We start from the raw sequence: 17,086 nt of genomic DNA, 5'->3' as shown, positions 1-17,086 counted from the left end.
CGATAAAATTTAGGGCAAACAACATATATTCCAATAGTTTGGAGTTTAATTATAAAAAATTTCAACATTTTACATAATTACTGAAAATTTTAATTTTAGGTCTGTCGAAATACATAATTAGCCCCCAATACATCCAACGAAGATACATTTTTCCTTTTGTAAAATACATAATTAACTCTCGATATATTTTTTCTGATTTTGGGTCTGTCGAGATACATAATACATCAAACGAAGATAAATTTTTTCTTTATAAATATATATAATTAATTGAGATTTTTGTAATTACTTTGGAAGTGTGGAGATTTGTGTAAATATAATAAGTTAAGATGTGTATTTATGTTATTTTTTCTAAAATTTATATTGCGTTTGGTTGATGGTACGTGATAAATTAATACCGTCAATCAGACGTAGTACAAATTTCATTCCAGGCTTAATCATAATATATTTCACCTTATCTCGTGACTAAACAACCCGTAAAGTTAACGAAACAAAAGCCCATAATCTCTCAGGTCCATTTCTCATGGGCCAAGAACCCATCTCGCCTCATCCCACCTACCAAACGACCTAAACTTAAAGTAGCAAAAGCCCATAATCTCTCAAGATCCATTTCTCTCATGGGCCAATAGCCCAACTTCTTATTGGGCCAAAGCCCATCTCTATTATGGGCCAAGAACCTATCTCACCCCATCCCGCATACCAAACGACCTAAACTCAAAGAAGCAAAAGCCCATGATCTCTGAAGATCCATTTCTCATGGGCCAAAAGCCCATCTCTATTCAAGAACATATCTTACCCCATCCCGCGTATCAAACGATCTAAACCAAAAAGAACCAAAAGCCAATAATCTCTCAAGATCCATTTCTCATGGGCCAATAGCCCAACTTATTATTGGGCCAAAAGCCCATCTCTATTATGGGCCAATATACATCTTCCACATCTCAAAAACCCTCAAGATGGCTTTTTCATTCAAAGCTGACGGAAAAAAAATATTGCTTAAAATCTTGATCCTTTTTTTACCCACAAAAATTTTGCAGCTTTCAACATGGAAAATCTTCAAGAAAATCATCAAAACATTCAAATTGAAGAAATCCCAGATGAGTTTCAGTGCTGTGTTTGCCTGTAAAATCCCATCAAGAATTCATTTTTAATATTTTTCTGTCTCAATTTACGTGACACAGCTGTAATTATTGTTATTTATAGTACTTTTTACGTAGTTTTTAAATATATAAATTTTATTTCAGAAAAATGTAGTAAAAGCTTGAATCTTGGAATTCTAACTGTGCCACATAAATTGCGATAGAGGGATAGAGGGAGTGTATATCATGTATGTATTTGATTTATATTGATTCTTGATTTTTTTTTTTTGTTGTATGTAGGGAACTTTTGTATAAACCAGTTGTGCTAGGTAAGTGTATGATGATGAATTATTGGTTTAATGGAATTCCAATTTATTGGGAAGTTATTAAAATTGATTTTGTTGATTGTAGGGTGTGGTCACATTGCTTGTTTTTGGTGTATATTTAAAGCTATGAATAGTTGGAGGGAATCACATTGTCCGATTTGTCGACACCCTTATCATCATTTTCCTAGTGTTTGTAGATTGATGCACTCTTTGGTTGTAAAGTTGTATCCTTTAGCTAGTGCAAGAAGGGAAAAACAAGTAGCAGGTTAGTCTCTGATGGCCTCTTATGAGTTATTAATCATTTTTGGTTTATTGCTTCGGTAGTTTCTTGTCCTTTCTGTTATTATTGGTTGTTGCTTGTAGTACTTCGACTATTATATTATGAGTTGATCATTTTTGGTTGTTGTTGAACTCTCCGGTAGCTTGTTATGCGTTTCACAATGAATAAGTTATTAATCATTTTTGGTTTATTGCTCCGGTAGTTTCGTCCTTCGATTACTGTTATTATTGGTTGTTGTTTGTAGTTTGACCATCATATTATGAGTTGATCATTTTTGGTTGTTGTCAACCTCTTGTCTTGTGTTCAGGAGATTCAAAATTTATGTATATATATAAAATAAAAAAGTTATTTTATATATACTGTGTAATTTCTTGCCGAGGGATTCGGTTGAACACCCTTCCGATCCCCTAGATCCGCCCGGTATGTGATGCGCGAAAATTGATCATAATAAATTTGTCTTGTTGTTTATTTAATGCATTTCCCAATGGATACTTAATCTGTTGTAAGTTAATCATCTTCGGTTTAATTGAACTCTCAAAATAAATGCATTTATTGTTGTATGATATTTGAAAGTCTTCAGATTTATTTACACTAGTATAGAATCTATGCGATAAGTGGCGGATCTAGGATTTTCATTTAGGGGGATCAAAAAGTATTAATATGTAGTGTCTAGGATTTGAACTTGTAACCTCACGGTAAATTTTGAATCCCCTAAACCATTGAGTCATGTCTTGTCTTGTGTTCAGGAGATTCAAAATTTATATATATACATAAAAAATAAAAAAAGCTACTTTATATATATGTATTCGGTGTAATTTTTTTCTGAGGGGATTCAGGTGCACACCCTCCCGACTCCCTAGTTCCGTTCCTATGTTCGATGCGCGAAAATTAATCTTAGCAAATTGCCTTCTTGTTTATTCAATGCGTTTGCCGATGGATGCTTAATCTGTCACGAGTTAATCATTATATATATATATATATACAGTTTGCCGAGGGGGTTGGGGTAAACACCCTCCCGACTCCCTAGATCCACTCCCGTGTGCTATGCGCGGAAATTGTCATAGCAAATTGTCTTCCTCTTCAATGCATTTGCCAACGGATACTTAAATCTGTTATGAGTTAATCATTTTTGGTTTTCTTGAAATCTCAAAATTAATACATTTACTGTCTATGATTTTTGAAAGTCCAATACGATCTTGGTGTATTATTCGAGATTCTGAGCCAGGGGTCTATCGGAAACAGCCTCTCTACTTTTTCGGAGGTAGTGGTATGGACTGCGTACATGTTACCCTCCCCAGACCTCACTTTGTGGGAATACGCCGGCCTGTTGTTATTGTTGTTTTTGTGATTTTTGAAAGTTTTGAGCTTTATTTTCACTAGTATAGGCCTGTGCGATAAGTGGCAGATCTAGGATTTTCATTTCGGGGGTTCAAAAAGAATTAAAATGTAGTGTCTAGGATTTGAACTTGGAACCTCACGGTAAATTTGAACTCCTAACTATTGATTCAATCTCATCTTGTGTTCAGGAGATAAAAGAATTACTTTATACTGTGTAATTTTTTACTAAGGGGGTTCAGGTGAGCATCTGTTATCTGTCCTGAGCTGGAGGTCTATCGGAAACAACCTTTCTACTTCATCTGAGGTAGCGGTATGGAATGCGTACACTCTATCCTCCCCAGACTCCACTTTGTCGGAATACTGTGGGTATGTTGTTGTTGTTGTTGGGTTCGGGTGAACATCCTCCCGACCTCCTAGATCCTCCCCTGTATGCGATGCTGAAAAATTAATCATAGCAAATTGTCTTGTTGTTTATTTAATGCATTTCCCAATGGATACTTAATCTGTTATCTGTTAATCTCTTTTGGCTGTGTTAAATTCTCAAAACTAATACATTTACTGTTTTATGATATTTGAAAGTTTTGTGTTTTATTTACAGTCTTATAGAATCCATGCTATGCTCGGAAATATTAATGAAAATTAACATAGGAAATTGTCTTTTTGTTTGTTGAATGCATTTCCTATTGGATGCTTAACTTGTAATGCATTGATCGTCTTTGGCTTTTCTTAAAACTCTCAAGGTTAGTACATTTTCTGTTAGCTTTATTTACATGAGGGATTAGAGTCAGAATTTTGGTGCAGTTGATGTGATTGTTAACACTCTATATGGTAGAAGGAACATATATGCATTTACTATCAATTACATAGTTGATGCATTATATACAGATTTTTCAGTTTTTCTACGTTTGGCAATGTTCTGTGTCTCCCATTTGATATGTCAAAGTTACTAGTGGGGGGTCAAACATCCTTTTTCTATAATCTTATGTAGATTCTGTATATACCAGTTTTTTTCCCCTTAAAAGTCAATGGGTAGATGTCCACTTTCATCCTGAGAGCTTGATGCTTGACTATTGTACTAGGGATTGTGCTTTTAGAGGAATATGATTATCTGGGAAGTGTTTAAGATGCTAACTATAAGTTTCTGATGTTTTTCTTTTTCCTTATTCTAGAGGAGGAGGAGGAAGTAGGACATTGTTCGCCTCAGTTTGATGATTATTTATCAGAATCCCGTTGCAAGAAAGATAGTGTTCCAGACAATGCTTCACCTCATTGTGGTCCTTCGCAGAAATGTGGTTCAGCAGAGGAAGGAGAGCATTCCTCAGGAGATGTTTCTTTAGATCCCGCAACATCGAGTTCTGAACCCAGTAAGGACGCAATGTCAAAAGATCTTAACTTTGCAGGTGAAATTACCGGAGCAAGTGAAAAGCAGGTGCTTATGAGATATTTGCTTTGTGGTATCTGCAAGCAGTTGTTATGCCGACCCGTAGTTCTTAATTGTGGCCATGGTCAGTTCAACTTTTTCCAACTATTATGTTGATTGCTTAAGTTCCCATGTTCCATTTCTTACCATGCTGCTTTCCTTCTGAAGTTTATTGTGAAAATTGTGTGATCAATCCTAGCGACAAGTTATGTAGATGTCCAGTTTGCCAACTGGAGCATCCAAATGGATACCCCAACATTTGTTTGATTCTTGCACACTACCTGGAAGAGCAATTTCCCGAGTTGTATGCATCAAGGGAAAAGGCATCAGCGTACAGAGCTGCTCGTCAGATGCCATCAGCACGTATGTCAAAACTTCCTTCTCCATGTATATACCATACCAACAGTTTCTCTCACCATTTTATCTTAAATATTGTAATATGTCATAGATTCGGGACACGCACAATTTTATGCTCGTCTTCTATGTAAATACGTAATCCACATACAATTCATTTCAAGCTTCAGTGATCATTCAAAATTTAGAGGCTGCAGTTTCTTGTGCACTTTTGTAACTTGGCATTATTTATAAGGTCGGATTTGCTTAAGTTTGTTCCAGATCTTTCAAGATGTGACCTCCTTAAGGCATTTTACTTCTTAAAGTAGCTAATGAGAATTCACTATACTGGACTAAGAGGTGTCAAGTTACCTAGTGAACTGTTGTTCTGATACGTGGTCAAACCTGGTTTTGTGATAGAGAAAGAATAGTTTTTAGGAGCATTTGCTATTGGCAGCTTAATTGAACTAAATTTTGTTTATGGAAAATCTAGGATTTGTTTAATATAGGTTAAGAATCCATAGATGGTACCGACTAGTTTGGATTAGCTTAGTTGTTTTTTTTCCTTTTATGAAGTAAAACTTAGTTGCCGTTGGTATGCTTAATGTGAGAGTCAGTAAACCTCTAATTTTAGAAAACCTCCAAGTTTTTTAACGCAAATTGTTTTGCAATATTGAAATGAAATGGGTCCGAAACTCCGAATAGAGCACTAATTTGAGATTGAGGATATCTGATAAGATATACTCTTGTGATCATGTCTCATCGGCAAGCTTTTAGTTGTTCCCCTAAGTGTTCCCTTTGTTGTAGTGAATATGTTCCTGCCAACGAAGGAGATTAGAATGCAGGAATTATAAACTATATAAGCATCAAGTTTCCTTGGATTATTGTCATATACAATCATTTAACTTGAGAGCATGTCCGGTGCATTCAGCATTTGCAACATTTTCAGTTGCACGTTTGAAGTACGGGAAAGCAAGAGTAAGGGGTGACACCGGATAAAGGCGGAAGTTGAAAGGACAATCAGGAAATTCATGTGTTTACTCTGGAGATAGTGCAACACATGGAACCCTATTGCTGCTGACTACTAGTGGACTGTTGGTCAGAAAGAAATCTTCTAATTTTTGAAGATAAAAAGGAGAACATTTCTTGATTTAAAACATAGGTCTATTCTTTCACTATCCTTTAGTGCAGACAGATTTTTGTAAATATCTAAGTGTGTTATATTAGACATGCCAAGTGACTGGCACAATTGTAAGTTCCTGTAGCGCTTTCTCACCCTTGAAAAAAGGGTAGCCCAGTGCACGAAACATCCCGTTTTCTTGTAGGATCCGGGAAGAGTCGCACTTCAAGGCTGTGTGATATAGGCAGTCTACCTTGAAGCAAGCGTCAGTGAAATCAGGCCCCAGGGCTCGAATCCATGACCTATACATCATACACAGACAATTTTATGTTCTTACTATTGCTCCAAGGCTCCTTCACCTACTTACTGCTATTGGTGTGGTCTTGTCCTTTCGATAATACAAAAATAAATTCCTTAGATAGTGCAGAATGTGGGAGAAATTTGGAGGGTCAAGTGAACTAGATATTTGAGCTATGTATATCATCACTTACCATTCATGACTGGCATTGTGACAGAATTCCAGTATAAGGGTTTGGGATCTATACTGAACTGCTGATTCGGTCATCCGGATACAGCTGTTTTGACGAAGAGTAGGATGAGTACAGGAAAAAGAAAAAGACGTGCTCACTGCATCTTTTGGATCCTTCATTGTTAAAAAATCTACATTTCTGTTACTTTTGAAAAAGGATGTCAATTTGGTGAAATCAAGAAGAGAAAAGCTAAAGTGGGACCTAGGGAGGGTGGTGTATACGTAGACCTTACCCTACTTTGCGAAGGTAGAGACTGTTTTCGATAGACCCTCAATCAGTTAAAGCTTTTCAAAGCAGGTATAAAAGGGAATACAGTAGTGAAGAAGCCATGATGAAAGTAACAGAGAAAAGAACTGTTGTAACAACAAATAATATGATAATTAAACAAAGGAAACAATAGTTAGTAATAAAAATTAGAGATAAGCTAATAGAAGGAGAGTTATAATTGAAATACCGATAAGCAAAATTAGACAGCGTTCGACTACCTACTGACATTCTAGCTGAATCCTCGACGGTTGATATCAGCCTATCTAGAATCATGTCCTCGGTAAGATGCAAGTGTGCTACGTTTTGTCTAATCACCTTTCCTGATACTTCTTCAACCTATCTCTTATCTCTCCTCAAACGCACCATGAGGAAAGTTACGAAGCTAGAATTAGACAAGTTGTCAGAACAAAGTTACAAAGAACTCTAAGTATGAATCTTGACCCAAAGAATTGGTCGAGACATCTATTTTATAAAGGCATAAGATTGTCTTAGATAAGGATACCAGTTATAAAATTGTCAGGAAGAGATAGACTAAAAATACTCTCCAGATCAGGCAATCATAGCTAACATTCAGTTTCTCTTTTTAGTTGACAATACATTAGTGGTCTCTGTTGTAGGTCTACCAGTCGTAAGTACAAGTTTTTTCTGTCACCTTTATAATGTTCTAAATCCTTGTTCAATAATGCTGTACCTATAAGTTCAAGACCATGATAGTGTAGACTATTTTGTTTATCTCCCATGGTTCTTATATAGTAACCATTGACATCTTTCCAATAGTTTGATTAGTCATACTATTTCAACTTCTCGAAAGCACTCACAATGTCCATTGATACTATCTTGGGAGTTTCTAACCCTCTTATACAGGAGTTAGACATAACCTTAAATGTAGCTAAGTTTTAGACATAATTTAAATAAATACCCTAACACATGTACTCATACTTCTATCTGTATTTTCAATCCTAATATTGCAGTGATGATGATCAGACTCTAAGATCCATACTTGTGTTGGATGTCAGCGCCAAGTTTTTGCAACATAGTTCAGTTTTCTCTTTAAACTAAATTGGCTAGGCTTAGACAATTGCTATTAATTAGCATGACCGCACAAAAGAACGAGGGGAAAAAAGCTAATTTCTTGTTAAGAATATTGTGTGCACTTTATTGTTATTAAGTGTAGCAAAGGAATACCATGTTAGAGTAGAAACCCCTTCTATATAAGCTGTTCTTCTGTCGTTGGTCATACTTGATTACATGCACCGCCGGTTCTTGAGCCTCCTGTTCTCAAGGTAATAGTTGAATCAATACTCTCCTGTTCTCAAGGTAATAGTTGAATCAATACTTTTCTTTTTTTTCTTGTTTTTTGGGGGTTAGGGGTGGGTTTGGGGTGGGGCATAGACATATTGGAGCACGCTTAGTTTGTAAACCAATTCAACAAGCATTGGATATTAAAGCGCTGAAATGAAGCATCTGGCAATATCCTTTGGAATTAGAATCTTTTGTCATATTGCCTTGATTCAGCTTTCATTGACCTTCTATCACAAGCTCCTATCTGGTATGACAGAAAATCAGGACGAAGCTGCTGGCTGCAAATCACTACCTAGATTTGATCTTTCCGCATGGTTAACGGGTGGAGGACCGCAAGTTCATATTGGAGTCGGTTGTGATCATTGTGGGGTAAGATTGATTGCTCTTTTCATTTCTCTGGTCATCCTACTTGTGTCTGCTTCATCTTTATACAGGAACAAGTCAGGAAGGCCTATGATAGGCTGCTGGATTGTTTTGAGAATGAGAATATTTAGTTGATTTTGCAGCTTAACCGTAAAGTTGATAATGGTTTTCTCTTGCTTCCTCGAACTTTTCTATGAAGATGATGATGTGTCGCAATCTTCTTAGTTTGAACCGTGAACTTGTATAAATTTAATAAGAAGAAATAGCTAAAAAAAAACAAAAAGCTGTCTTAGTTAAAGATGTAAACTTTCCATTTTTCCAAGAAGATTTGTCTAAGCACCTTGATATTAGTTTCTTCGACGTGACTTCAACTTTACAAAGCTTAACTGGAAATCTCTATGCAGATGTGTCCTATTGTTGGGGAACGGTACAAATGCAAAGACTGCAAGGAGAAAATAGGATTTGACCTTTGTGAAGGGTGTTATAAAAGCTCGTCAAAGCTTCCCGGCAGATTTAATCAGCAACACACACCAGAACACCAATTTGAGTCAGTACAGCCATTTCAAGTGAGAAATGTGGTACTGAGGCTTCAACCTGATCAACTTGAAGTGGACGGCTCCATTGGCCTAGTTGAATTTGTAGAGGATAGTTCCGGTGAGCCACAGCACCTGGACGAAGATTCCTTAGAGACCAACTCACCTCTAGATGATCTAAGAGATGGTCAGGTGGGGAACATATCCTCAAGTGGTACTGGAGACGATCAAGGTGGGAGAGAATCTGCGTTGGGGAACATATCCTCAAGTGGCACTGGAGACGATCAACGAGGGAGAGAATCTGCAGACAGTATTTAGGCAAATGCTATGTCAATTCTGATCACTCTTTGCGTTCATTCTCTCTCTCATACTCGGCGAATCAGGATTTAAGATTGCAACAATACTTATGGGAACTGCTTTTCCGGTTCTACTACTCTTTTACCTATGGTTTTATATCTATCATACTGTACAGCTTTATATGGAGTATTAAAGTTATTGTTCGGTTGGACTTTGTACATGGATTCATATAATAATCGAAAAGAGGGTTATGCTTCATGCGATATAAATCTTGCATTCTGTTCTTTTCTCTTTTATGTTTCAGTCGATGGGTGTCAAAGCGCCCGGAGACCTTTGTTCTGTTGTTTACAAGGCCAGACCACATCAAGAGCCAATCGAGTCTATCAGAATGTTCTTGTATCATATTCTCAAGTTACCAAGTTTCAATCTGAGACTATTATTTCTTCTGAATAGCTCTTAGAAAAGAATAGATGTTTACCAAAACCATATCCTCAGAGTCATCCAATCGAGTGTCCCCCCCACAGCAGCTTAGCTTAGTAGCTTAGGTCTTTCTACTGGTCTGCACTCTTCTTTCCTCAGCCAGAAATGAAGCAAAGATGGGCGGCATTGTTGGCTGTGATGATTGGACTCTCCAAAAATGTCAGTGGATGCGTGTTGAAGTAGTGTATTTTTGAAGAATTTGATATGGGTGCAGCTGCAAAAAATGAAGAGCTTACAACAACAATAACATATCCAGTGTATTCTCGCATAGTGGGGTCTGGGGAGGGTAAAGTGTACGCAGACCATACCACTACCTTAGGTGGTGAAGTAAAGAGGCTGTTTCCGATAAAAAATGAAAGTTTGAGTTTGCTAAATTTATATTGTTGGTATTTCGAGGATGTTAGAATGGAAGTGGCTGTCTATCCTTGAATATTTCTCTTGAGGGGAAAAAATTCTTCGATATTTTTAGGTTTTAAGTATTAAGAAGGGCAGTCGGCCATCCTAAGTTATACTGAAACAGACTAATGAATAACAAACGTCATTATAAGAGTCAATTGAACATTATTTGTAGAAAATTATACTGAAACAAACTAATGAATGACAGACGTCGTTACAAGATAGTCAGTTGAACATTATTCGTTGGAAGTCACACTAAAACAAACTAACGAATGACAGACGTCGTTACGAGTTAGTCAGTTGAAACATTATTCATTGAAAGTCACACTGAAACAAACTAACAAATGACGGACGTCTTTACGAGATAGTCAGTTGAACATAATTCGTTGGAAGTTACAATGCAACAAACTAATGAATGACAGAGGTCATTACGAGATAATCAGTTGAACATTATTCGTTGGAAGTTACACTGAAACAAACTAATGAATGACAGACGCCATTATGAGATAGTCAATCGAACATTATTCATTGGAAGTTACATTGAAACAAACTAATGACTGACAGACGCCACTACAAGAATATCGCGAGACGCCACTACGAGAATATCCTCCGTGTGTCCATTTCTCCTCCGTCTTAAAATTTAGAATTAATAAAATTCATTTTATTTATTTACGCGCTATTGTTTTCACATACACTAACATATACTTTCTCCGTCCCAAATTACCTGTTCCAAATTTTTTAATTTGATTTCCTTTTTTACTTGTTCTTTTTCATTAATCAAGAAGTGACAATTTTTTTTTTTATGTTTTACCCTTTGCATTAATTACTTTTTCTTCAAATTAAAATGTAAACATCATTAATTAGGGACAATATGGTAAACTAACCATGTTATTAATTATTTTTCTTAATTAATATGTCATCTCAATTTGGGACGTAAGAAGTAGTTCGAACATGACACATCATGTCTAATTCAGATCGATCATTGCTATCCGCAATAAAAAAATCTAAGTGATTGACAATCAAACATGTAAAAAGTGAAAGGTGTAGGGAATGGAGAGGGTGATGTTTACACACTTGACCTCATCTAGTCATCCTTAACCATTGAAATTAAAAGGGGTTGGACTAATCATTAGGATTAAGGTTTATTACTAATCACTAATCACTATACTAAAAGAAAAAAAAAAGAAAAAGTAAAGAGGGGACAAAAAGCTAATCCTTGAAATTAGAAAAAGGAATTGTTAATTACATGAACAAAGAAACAAGGTAGTAAGTGTGTGGGGCTTCGATAAATGTGTGATTGTCCTAATTACCTAAATATTACCAAAACCTATAAGCCTCTTACTTTGCTTTATCACACGAGTGGTGGTCACGTATTAATTACTCTCTCCGTCCTAAATTATCTGTTCCAAATTAAAATGACATATTGATTAAGAAAAACAATTAATAATATGCCTAATTTATCGTAGTACCCCTATTAAATGATATTTACATTTTAATTTAAAGAAAAAGTAATTAATGCAAAGAATAAAATATGAAAAAAAAATTTGTCTCTTCTTGATTAATAAAAAAGAACAAGTAAAAGAGAAAATTAAATTAGAAAATTTGGGACGAATAATGTGAGACGGAGGGAATACTTGTGACTCCTAAGGTGTTATCATAATTAATCTAGTAATCAATCACTCATACTTTGTGTTTAGTGCCACCCACTTTATTAATTGTGCACAAGGCAGGGCTTTGAGAATCCAAACTTAAACACCCCCCTTCACCCGCATCCCATCCGGGGCGGAGCTACCCTTAGCCCAGGGGTCATTCGAATTCTCTTCGACGGAAAATTATACTATTTATATATAAGTTAAATTATTTTTTATGTATATATTGTAGATGTTGAATCCCTTTCGGTTAGTTTATATTTTAACTTTTGAACCCCTTAATAAAAATTCTGGCTCCACCACTGTACCCCACCCCTTAATTTGTTAAGTGAATTTGGTTTGAAAAATGGAGATATACATAGACATCGGAACAATAACAAAAACAACAGATAAATGCGAAATGGAGAGTGTAATACAACAACCAGAAGAAAGAACATTAACGAAAATAAAATGATATACAGTAATTAGCGGGCGAAAAAATGATGACAGTCGAAATCGACTATCGAGAAATTACAAGAATAGTCGTAATACTAGTGGTAAGGAGGAAGCAAGAGAATTCTCAATTATCAACTACCCTTATATCTTAATTAGCAACCTCCAAACTTTGATATCTAAGGTCATGTACTTGGTAAGATCAAAATGCGTCATTTTTAGTCTAACCACTTCTCTCCATTAATACTTCTTTAGCCAGCCTCTACTTCTTTTGACGCCCAACACTATCAAGCTTTCACGCCTTCTCATTGGAGCATCTACACACTCCTCTTCACATATTAAAATCATCCTATCTTAACTCCACTTCCCTCGTCTTGTCCAGCATGGAGAACACTCCTACCTTGTCCTGAATATATTCATTCTTAATCTTGTCTCTTATGGTGTGCCAACATATTCATCTCAACATACATCTCCAAAGTAGAAAAAAAGGTAAATTTTAAGGGGTCTTTTGGTAGTTAGTAAAGAGATAACATATTCATATATAGGAGTATTAATTTTGTTTTAAGTTATACAATGTTTGATAGTCAATTAGGAAGTAAGTTATTCACGTATAAAATTAATATGACATTTGATTTGCAATTAGGAACCTTCATCTGTATAACTAATAGTACATGTATAATTTATGAGGGAATTAGTATATTATCTTATATGTGGTGGAAGATGAAATAGCTAAAATCTGCATAAACCAATACCTGCATAATTCTAGTCAACTACGAACGACTCCTAAGATAACTCGTTACATAGAGGGGTAATTTAATTTTTAACAAAGTGAGTGAAAGAAGTAATTTGAAAATGTAGGGTAAGTAAATTGAATAGTTCAAAATATATAGGGATCCAAAAACATTTTCACTAATATTTGAGATTCTCCCATTATTGGCGCGTGTTCAACAAACTTAGAAGACACCACAGGCGCGTGCAACTAACGCGAACACGACCACCGGTGCGTGAGAAGAAAACTTTTGTCTGGTAATTTTGGCGGGAATTCTTTGAAGAGGGGAATATTCCTTTAAGATATTCGCGCCAAAAATTTTCACTTATGATATAATTGGAATCTTATTTAGTTTTATGATTTCACATTAAAATATTTGGAGTCTATTGATTATGTGATGTAACAGTGACGGAATTAGAATTTCTATTAAGAGGGTTTAAAATTGAAAGAAGTAGGCATACGAACTGGTCGAATGGGGTTCAACATTAATTATTTGTACATAAAAAATAATTTTAATCATGTATAAATAATATGATTTTCCGTTCATGGAGGTTCGGGTGAACCCCTAACCATAAGGTGGCTTCATCCCTGGTGGTGTACATGTCATCTTGGATTAGTTGTATAGATATCGACCACCTCTCATCAGGGATCTGTCATCAAGGTTAGAACAGATGAAACAAATAAGCTAGTGTTTTGTCTAGCTAGGCTACGACATGATACTTAATTCACGTCATTGATCATTAGGTCACACAGTGCTTAAAATATTAATCAAGATTTAAGAATGTTTTTTTTTGTTTAAAATGAGTAACAAAACAAAAGGTAGTGAATTTGAAAACCTTGAGATTTTTGTGAAATTCAAAGTTGTTGAGTTTACACTATTAATATGAAGCATGAAGTAAAATTTTGTTGCAAAAGTTATGAGACAAATAACAAGTTACGTATGTTAGTTAAGCTATTGAAAATCGATAGTAAGTGGTTGATTATTTAACTAGAAAAAAGTATTGGTAAATTAGATTAGTTTGATTTGAAGAGTCAATCCTGGAAGGTATCGTCAAAACTTAAAGGTAAGTTTTATATAGTGGTGATTAGACTGCGAGTATGTTGTATGCTTATATGGTGTGGAGTGTTGATCAATTCAAAAACTCATGTTTAGAAGATGAGAAGTTAAGGAGACGACAACAAGGATGTTATGGTGGACGCGTGGGCATATGAGGAAAGATAACATTAAAAATGAAAGATATCTGAAACAATATAAGAGTGGCTTCACGTAGATAAAATGAGGGAAGTGATCAAGTTGTGGTGTGGCAATGGCGGGAGAGGTGGAGACAGGTCGAAGAAGTATCGATTAAATAGGACATGACACATTTTGAACTTACTACGCACTTGACCTTACATAGAAGGATTTGGAAGGTACAAATTAGTATAGAAGGTTAGTATTAATTGATACGTAGTTGAGTGTTCTCTAGATTTCTTGTGGGATAGACATGGTGTTTGTGCTTGTACTACCTTTAATTTCTTGTTTGTAGATTGTAGTATTAGCAATATTTTTATAGTTTTTTTTTTTTTTTCGATTTCATTAATCAAATGTGTTTGTTTGTGCTTCATTTATTGCATTTTTTCATTATTGTTATTGCTTTGATATGTTTTTGCTTAAAGCACAAGGCGTATCAGAAACAAAAAAGAAGGAACCAAGATTTCAGCTAAGGGATTTAATATTTGAAGAAAAACTAGTCGAAGAAGGTCTAATACCTACTATATATATATAAAAATAATTTTAATCGTGTATAAATAGTATATTGTTTCTTCGAAGGGGGTTGATCGCTGACTCTGCCCTAATAAAAACCAATCTCTCTATCTCTACAGATAACAATAACGTGCTGCACTTTATCCTTTCTAAACCTCACTATGAAATTCACGTGATATGTTTAAGATCGAAAAATTAAAGAAATTTTGGATGCATTCTACATATTTATAATTTAAATCGTAATATTCAAAATTCTTCTTACTTTTTAAAATCAATATCAAGTTAAAATCAAACAAAAAAATTAAAATGAAGAAAGTATTGGGTTCGAAATTGATAAGGCATTAGGCGAAAGCTAATAATTTGCAAATCATGAGACGATCATTCAGACGACACATAAAACAATACTAAAAAGTCATATTATTAATATGGTTTGATCAATTGGCCTACATATATTAAAAATTAATATTATTAAAAAAGCATAAAACATGTTGGGATAAATCTCCCCTAAACAAGATGGACTGCATTGTGTATGATATTTTGTTGTGAAATAAAAAAAAGGATCCTCAATTTATAGAGGTAAAATGTCTTCCTCCAAAAAAGATGTTAGCCAAATATAAAAGAGAATTATATTTTTCTTTCAAACAAAATAAAGTAATTGTTGTATTACTTTTATTTTTTAAATTTCTTTTTTGAACCTCAGGATAACCCGCAATCGCTACAATCTCTGTCACAGCCTCTATCCTTCGAGTGAGTACTTTGTGCGCACCGGCTAAACCCCTCCTCTCACTGTGTAATAGTCTACAAACCACATACGGGATGTAAACCGCACCTTGACTCAGAAGACATTAAAGAGGGATCAAACCCGAGTCATCCATGTGGATAACCACCTTCCAAATCAACCGAGCCATTTCGAAGGACTATTACTTTTATTTTCGTTCAATAGAAAATTAATACTTAAATTTGATAAGAAAATTAAGACAAATATCCTAACCTAAAGTAGAAATTAAGTAAGTAGTTTTTATACATCAATCAACAAATTGAAACTGAAAGTGAAGTTAAGTCATTCGTTTGCATCAATCAATCAAGAATACCAATTTCATGTAAAAATGATAATGAAGTTGACAGCCAAACATTCAGTTTGTTGATTTGTTAAAGCAACAATATATATATATATAAAACTAACCGTTATGGAAAATACTTTTGGAAGATAATGAAGAGTAATTTCATGCAATTCTTTTTTTAATTTCAATAGAATGGGACTCTTCCAATAACAATCTTTTCTGAAACAAGCAATACGAAAAAGCAGAATGATTTTATAGAGTCTGTTATTTTAGGAATAGAACAAGTTTTATGTGCTAATCAGATATCCAATTTGTGAAATTATACTGAATTTATTGTTATTGTTATTTCAAATTATACATGCACTAATCTCCTTTTAACTCCAATATTCCAAATTAACAAATGACATTGTTATTTTAAATTTGTTTCATCATATGATTTTTCAATCTCTTTCAAAATCAATTCGCCTTTTATTAAATGAACTAAATTATATATTAGGATTTTGGTATAAAATATCATACTGATTTTAGTCAATACTTTCAATCAAATATTGGAATAATTAGATTTAATTCCAAATTTATATCAAATGGCTCTTAAGTACACTCTACCAAATCTGTGGTTGAAGCGTACGTCTTTACAAGATGGTTAGTTTAACAATATTCGTTGAAAGTTATACTGAAACAAACTAATGAATGACAGACGTTGTTACGAGATAGTCAGTTGAACATTATTCGTTGGAAGTTATACAAAAACAAACTAACGAATGACAGACGTCGTTATGAGATAGTCAGTTGAACATTTTCGTCGGAAGTTATTTTGAAACAAATTAATGAATGACAGACGTCGTTACGAGATAATCAGTTGAATATTATTTGTTGGGAGTGGTATTGAAACAAACTAATGAATGATAGACGTTGTTACAGGATAGTCGGTTGAACATTATTCATTGAAAGTTACACTGAAACAAATTGATGAATGACAAATTAAACGTCATCACGAGATAGTCAGTTAAAGATTATTTGTTGGAATCTACACTAAAACAAACTAATGAATGACAGACGTCATTACAAAATAGTTAGTTGAACATTATTTGTTGAAAATTATACTGAAACAAACTAATGAATGACAGACGTAGTTACAAGATAGTCAGTTGAACATTATTTTTTGAAAATTATAGTGAAACAAACTAATGAATAATTGGCGTCACTACAAGATAGTCAGTTGAACATTATTTGTCCAAAATTATTCTGAAACAAGCTAATGAATGACAAACAACGTTACGAGATAGTCAGTTGAACATTATTCGTTGGAAGTTACACTGAAACAAACTAATGAATGATAGACGCCTTTACGAGATAGTCGGTTGAACATT

The 17,086-nt window shown here is 34.6% G+C and overlaps 1 protein-coding gene across 2 annotated transcripts; it reads left to right on the top strand.

Moving 5' to 3' along the window:
• The first annotated feature begins 955 nt into the window (after positions 1-955).
• Positions 956-9,454, top strand: LOC107864306 (E3 ubiquitin-protein ligase PRT1). Of its 2 annotated transcripts, none has more exons than XM_016710634.2 (7): positions 956-1,119; positions 1,377-1,405; positions 1,488-1,667; positions 4,190-4,525; positions 4,609-4,803; positions 8,249-8,361; positions 8,760-9,454. In XM_016710634.2, the coding sequence occupies exons 1-7, from the start codon at positions 1,043-1,045 to the stop codon at positions 9,204-9,206; spliced, it is 1,377 nt and encodes a 458-aa protein (XP_016566120.2). In that variant the 5' UTR covers positions 956-1,042; the 3' UTR covers positions 9,207-9,454. The 2 variants fall into 2 exon arrangements, with proteins under 2 accessions (XP_016566120.2, XP_047264892.1); XM_047408936.1 differs by having other exon boundaries at positions 960-1,119; positions 4,193-4,525.
• The last annotated feature ends 7,632 nt before the right edge of the window (positions 9,455-17,086 follow it).

The sequence above is a fragment of the Capsicum annuum genome, chromosome 3, assembly GCF_002878395.1.
Source record: "Capsicum annuum cultivar UCD-10X-F1 chromosome 3, UCD10Xv1.1, whole genome shotgun sequence".
NCBI classification, from domain to species: Eukaryota; Viridiplantae; Streptophyta; class Magnoliopsida; order Solanales; family Solanaceae; genus Capsicum; species Capsicum annuum.
Note: the sequence above shows the minus strand (reverse complement) of the source record. Positions and strands in the feature narration are given on the sequence as shown.

Excerpts from the sequence above, each read along its gene's own strand:
- LOC107864306 (XM_016710634.2), top strand. The coding sequence starts at position 1,043 with ATGGAAAATCTTCAAGAAAATCATCAAAACATTCAAATTGAAGAAATC. Across the intron at positions 4,804-8,248 it reads TCGTCAGATGCCATCAGCAC|AAAATCAGGACGAAGCTGCT; the intron begins GTATGTCAAAAC and ends CTGGTATGACAG. Across the intron at positions 8,362-8,759 it reads TCGGTTGTGATCATTGTGGG|ATGTGTCCTATTGTTGGGGA; the intron begins GTAAGATTGATT and ends ATCTCTATGCAG.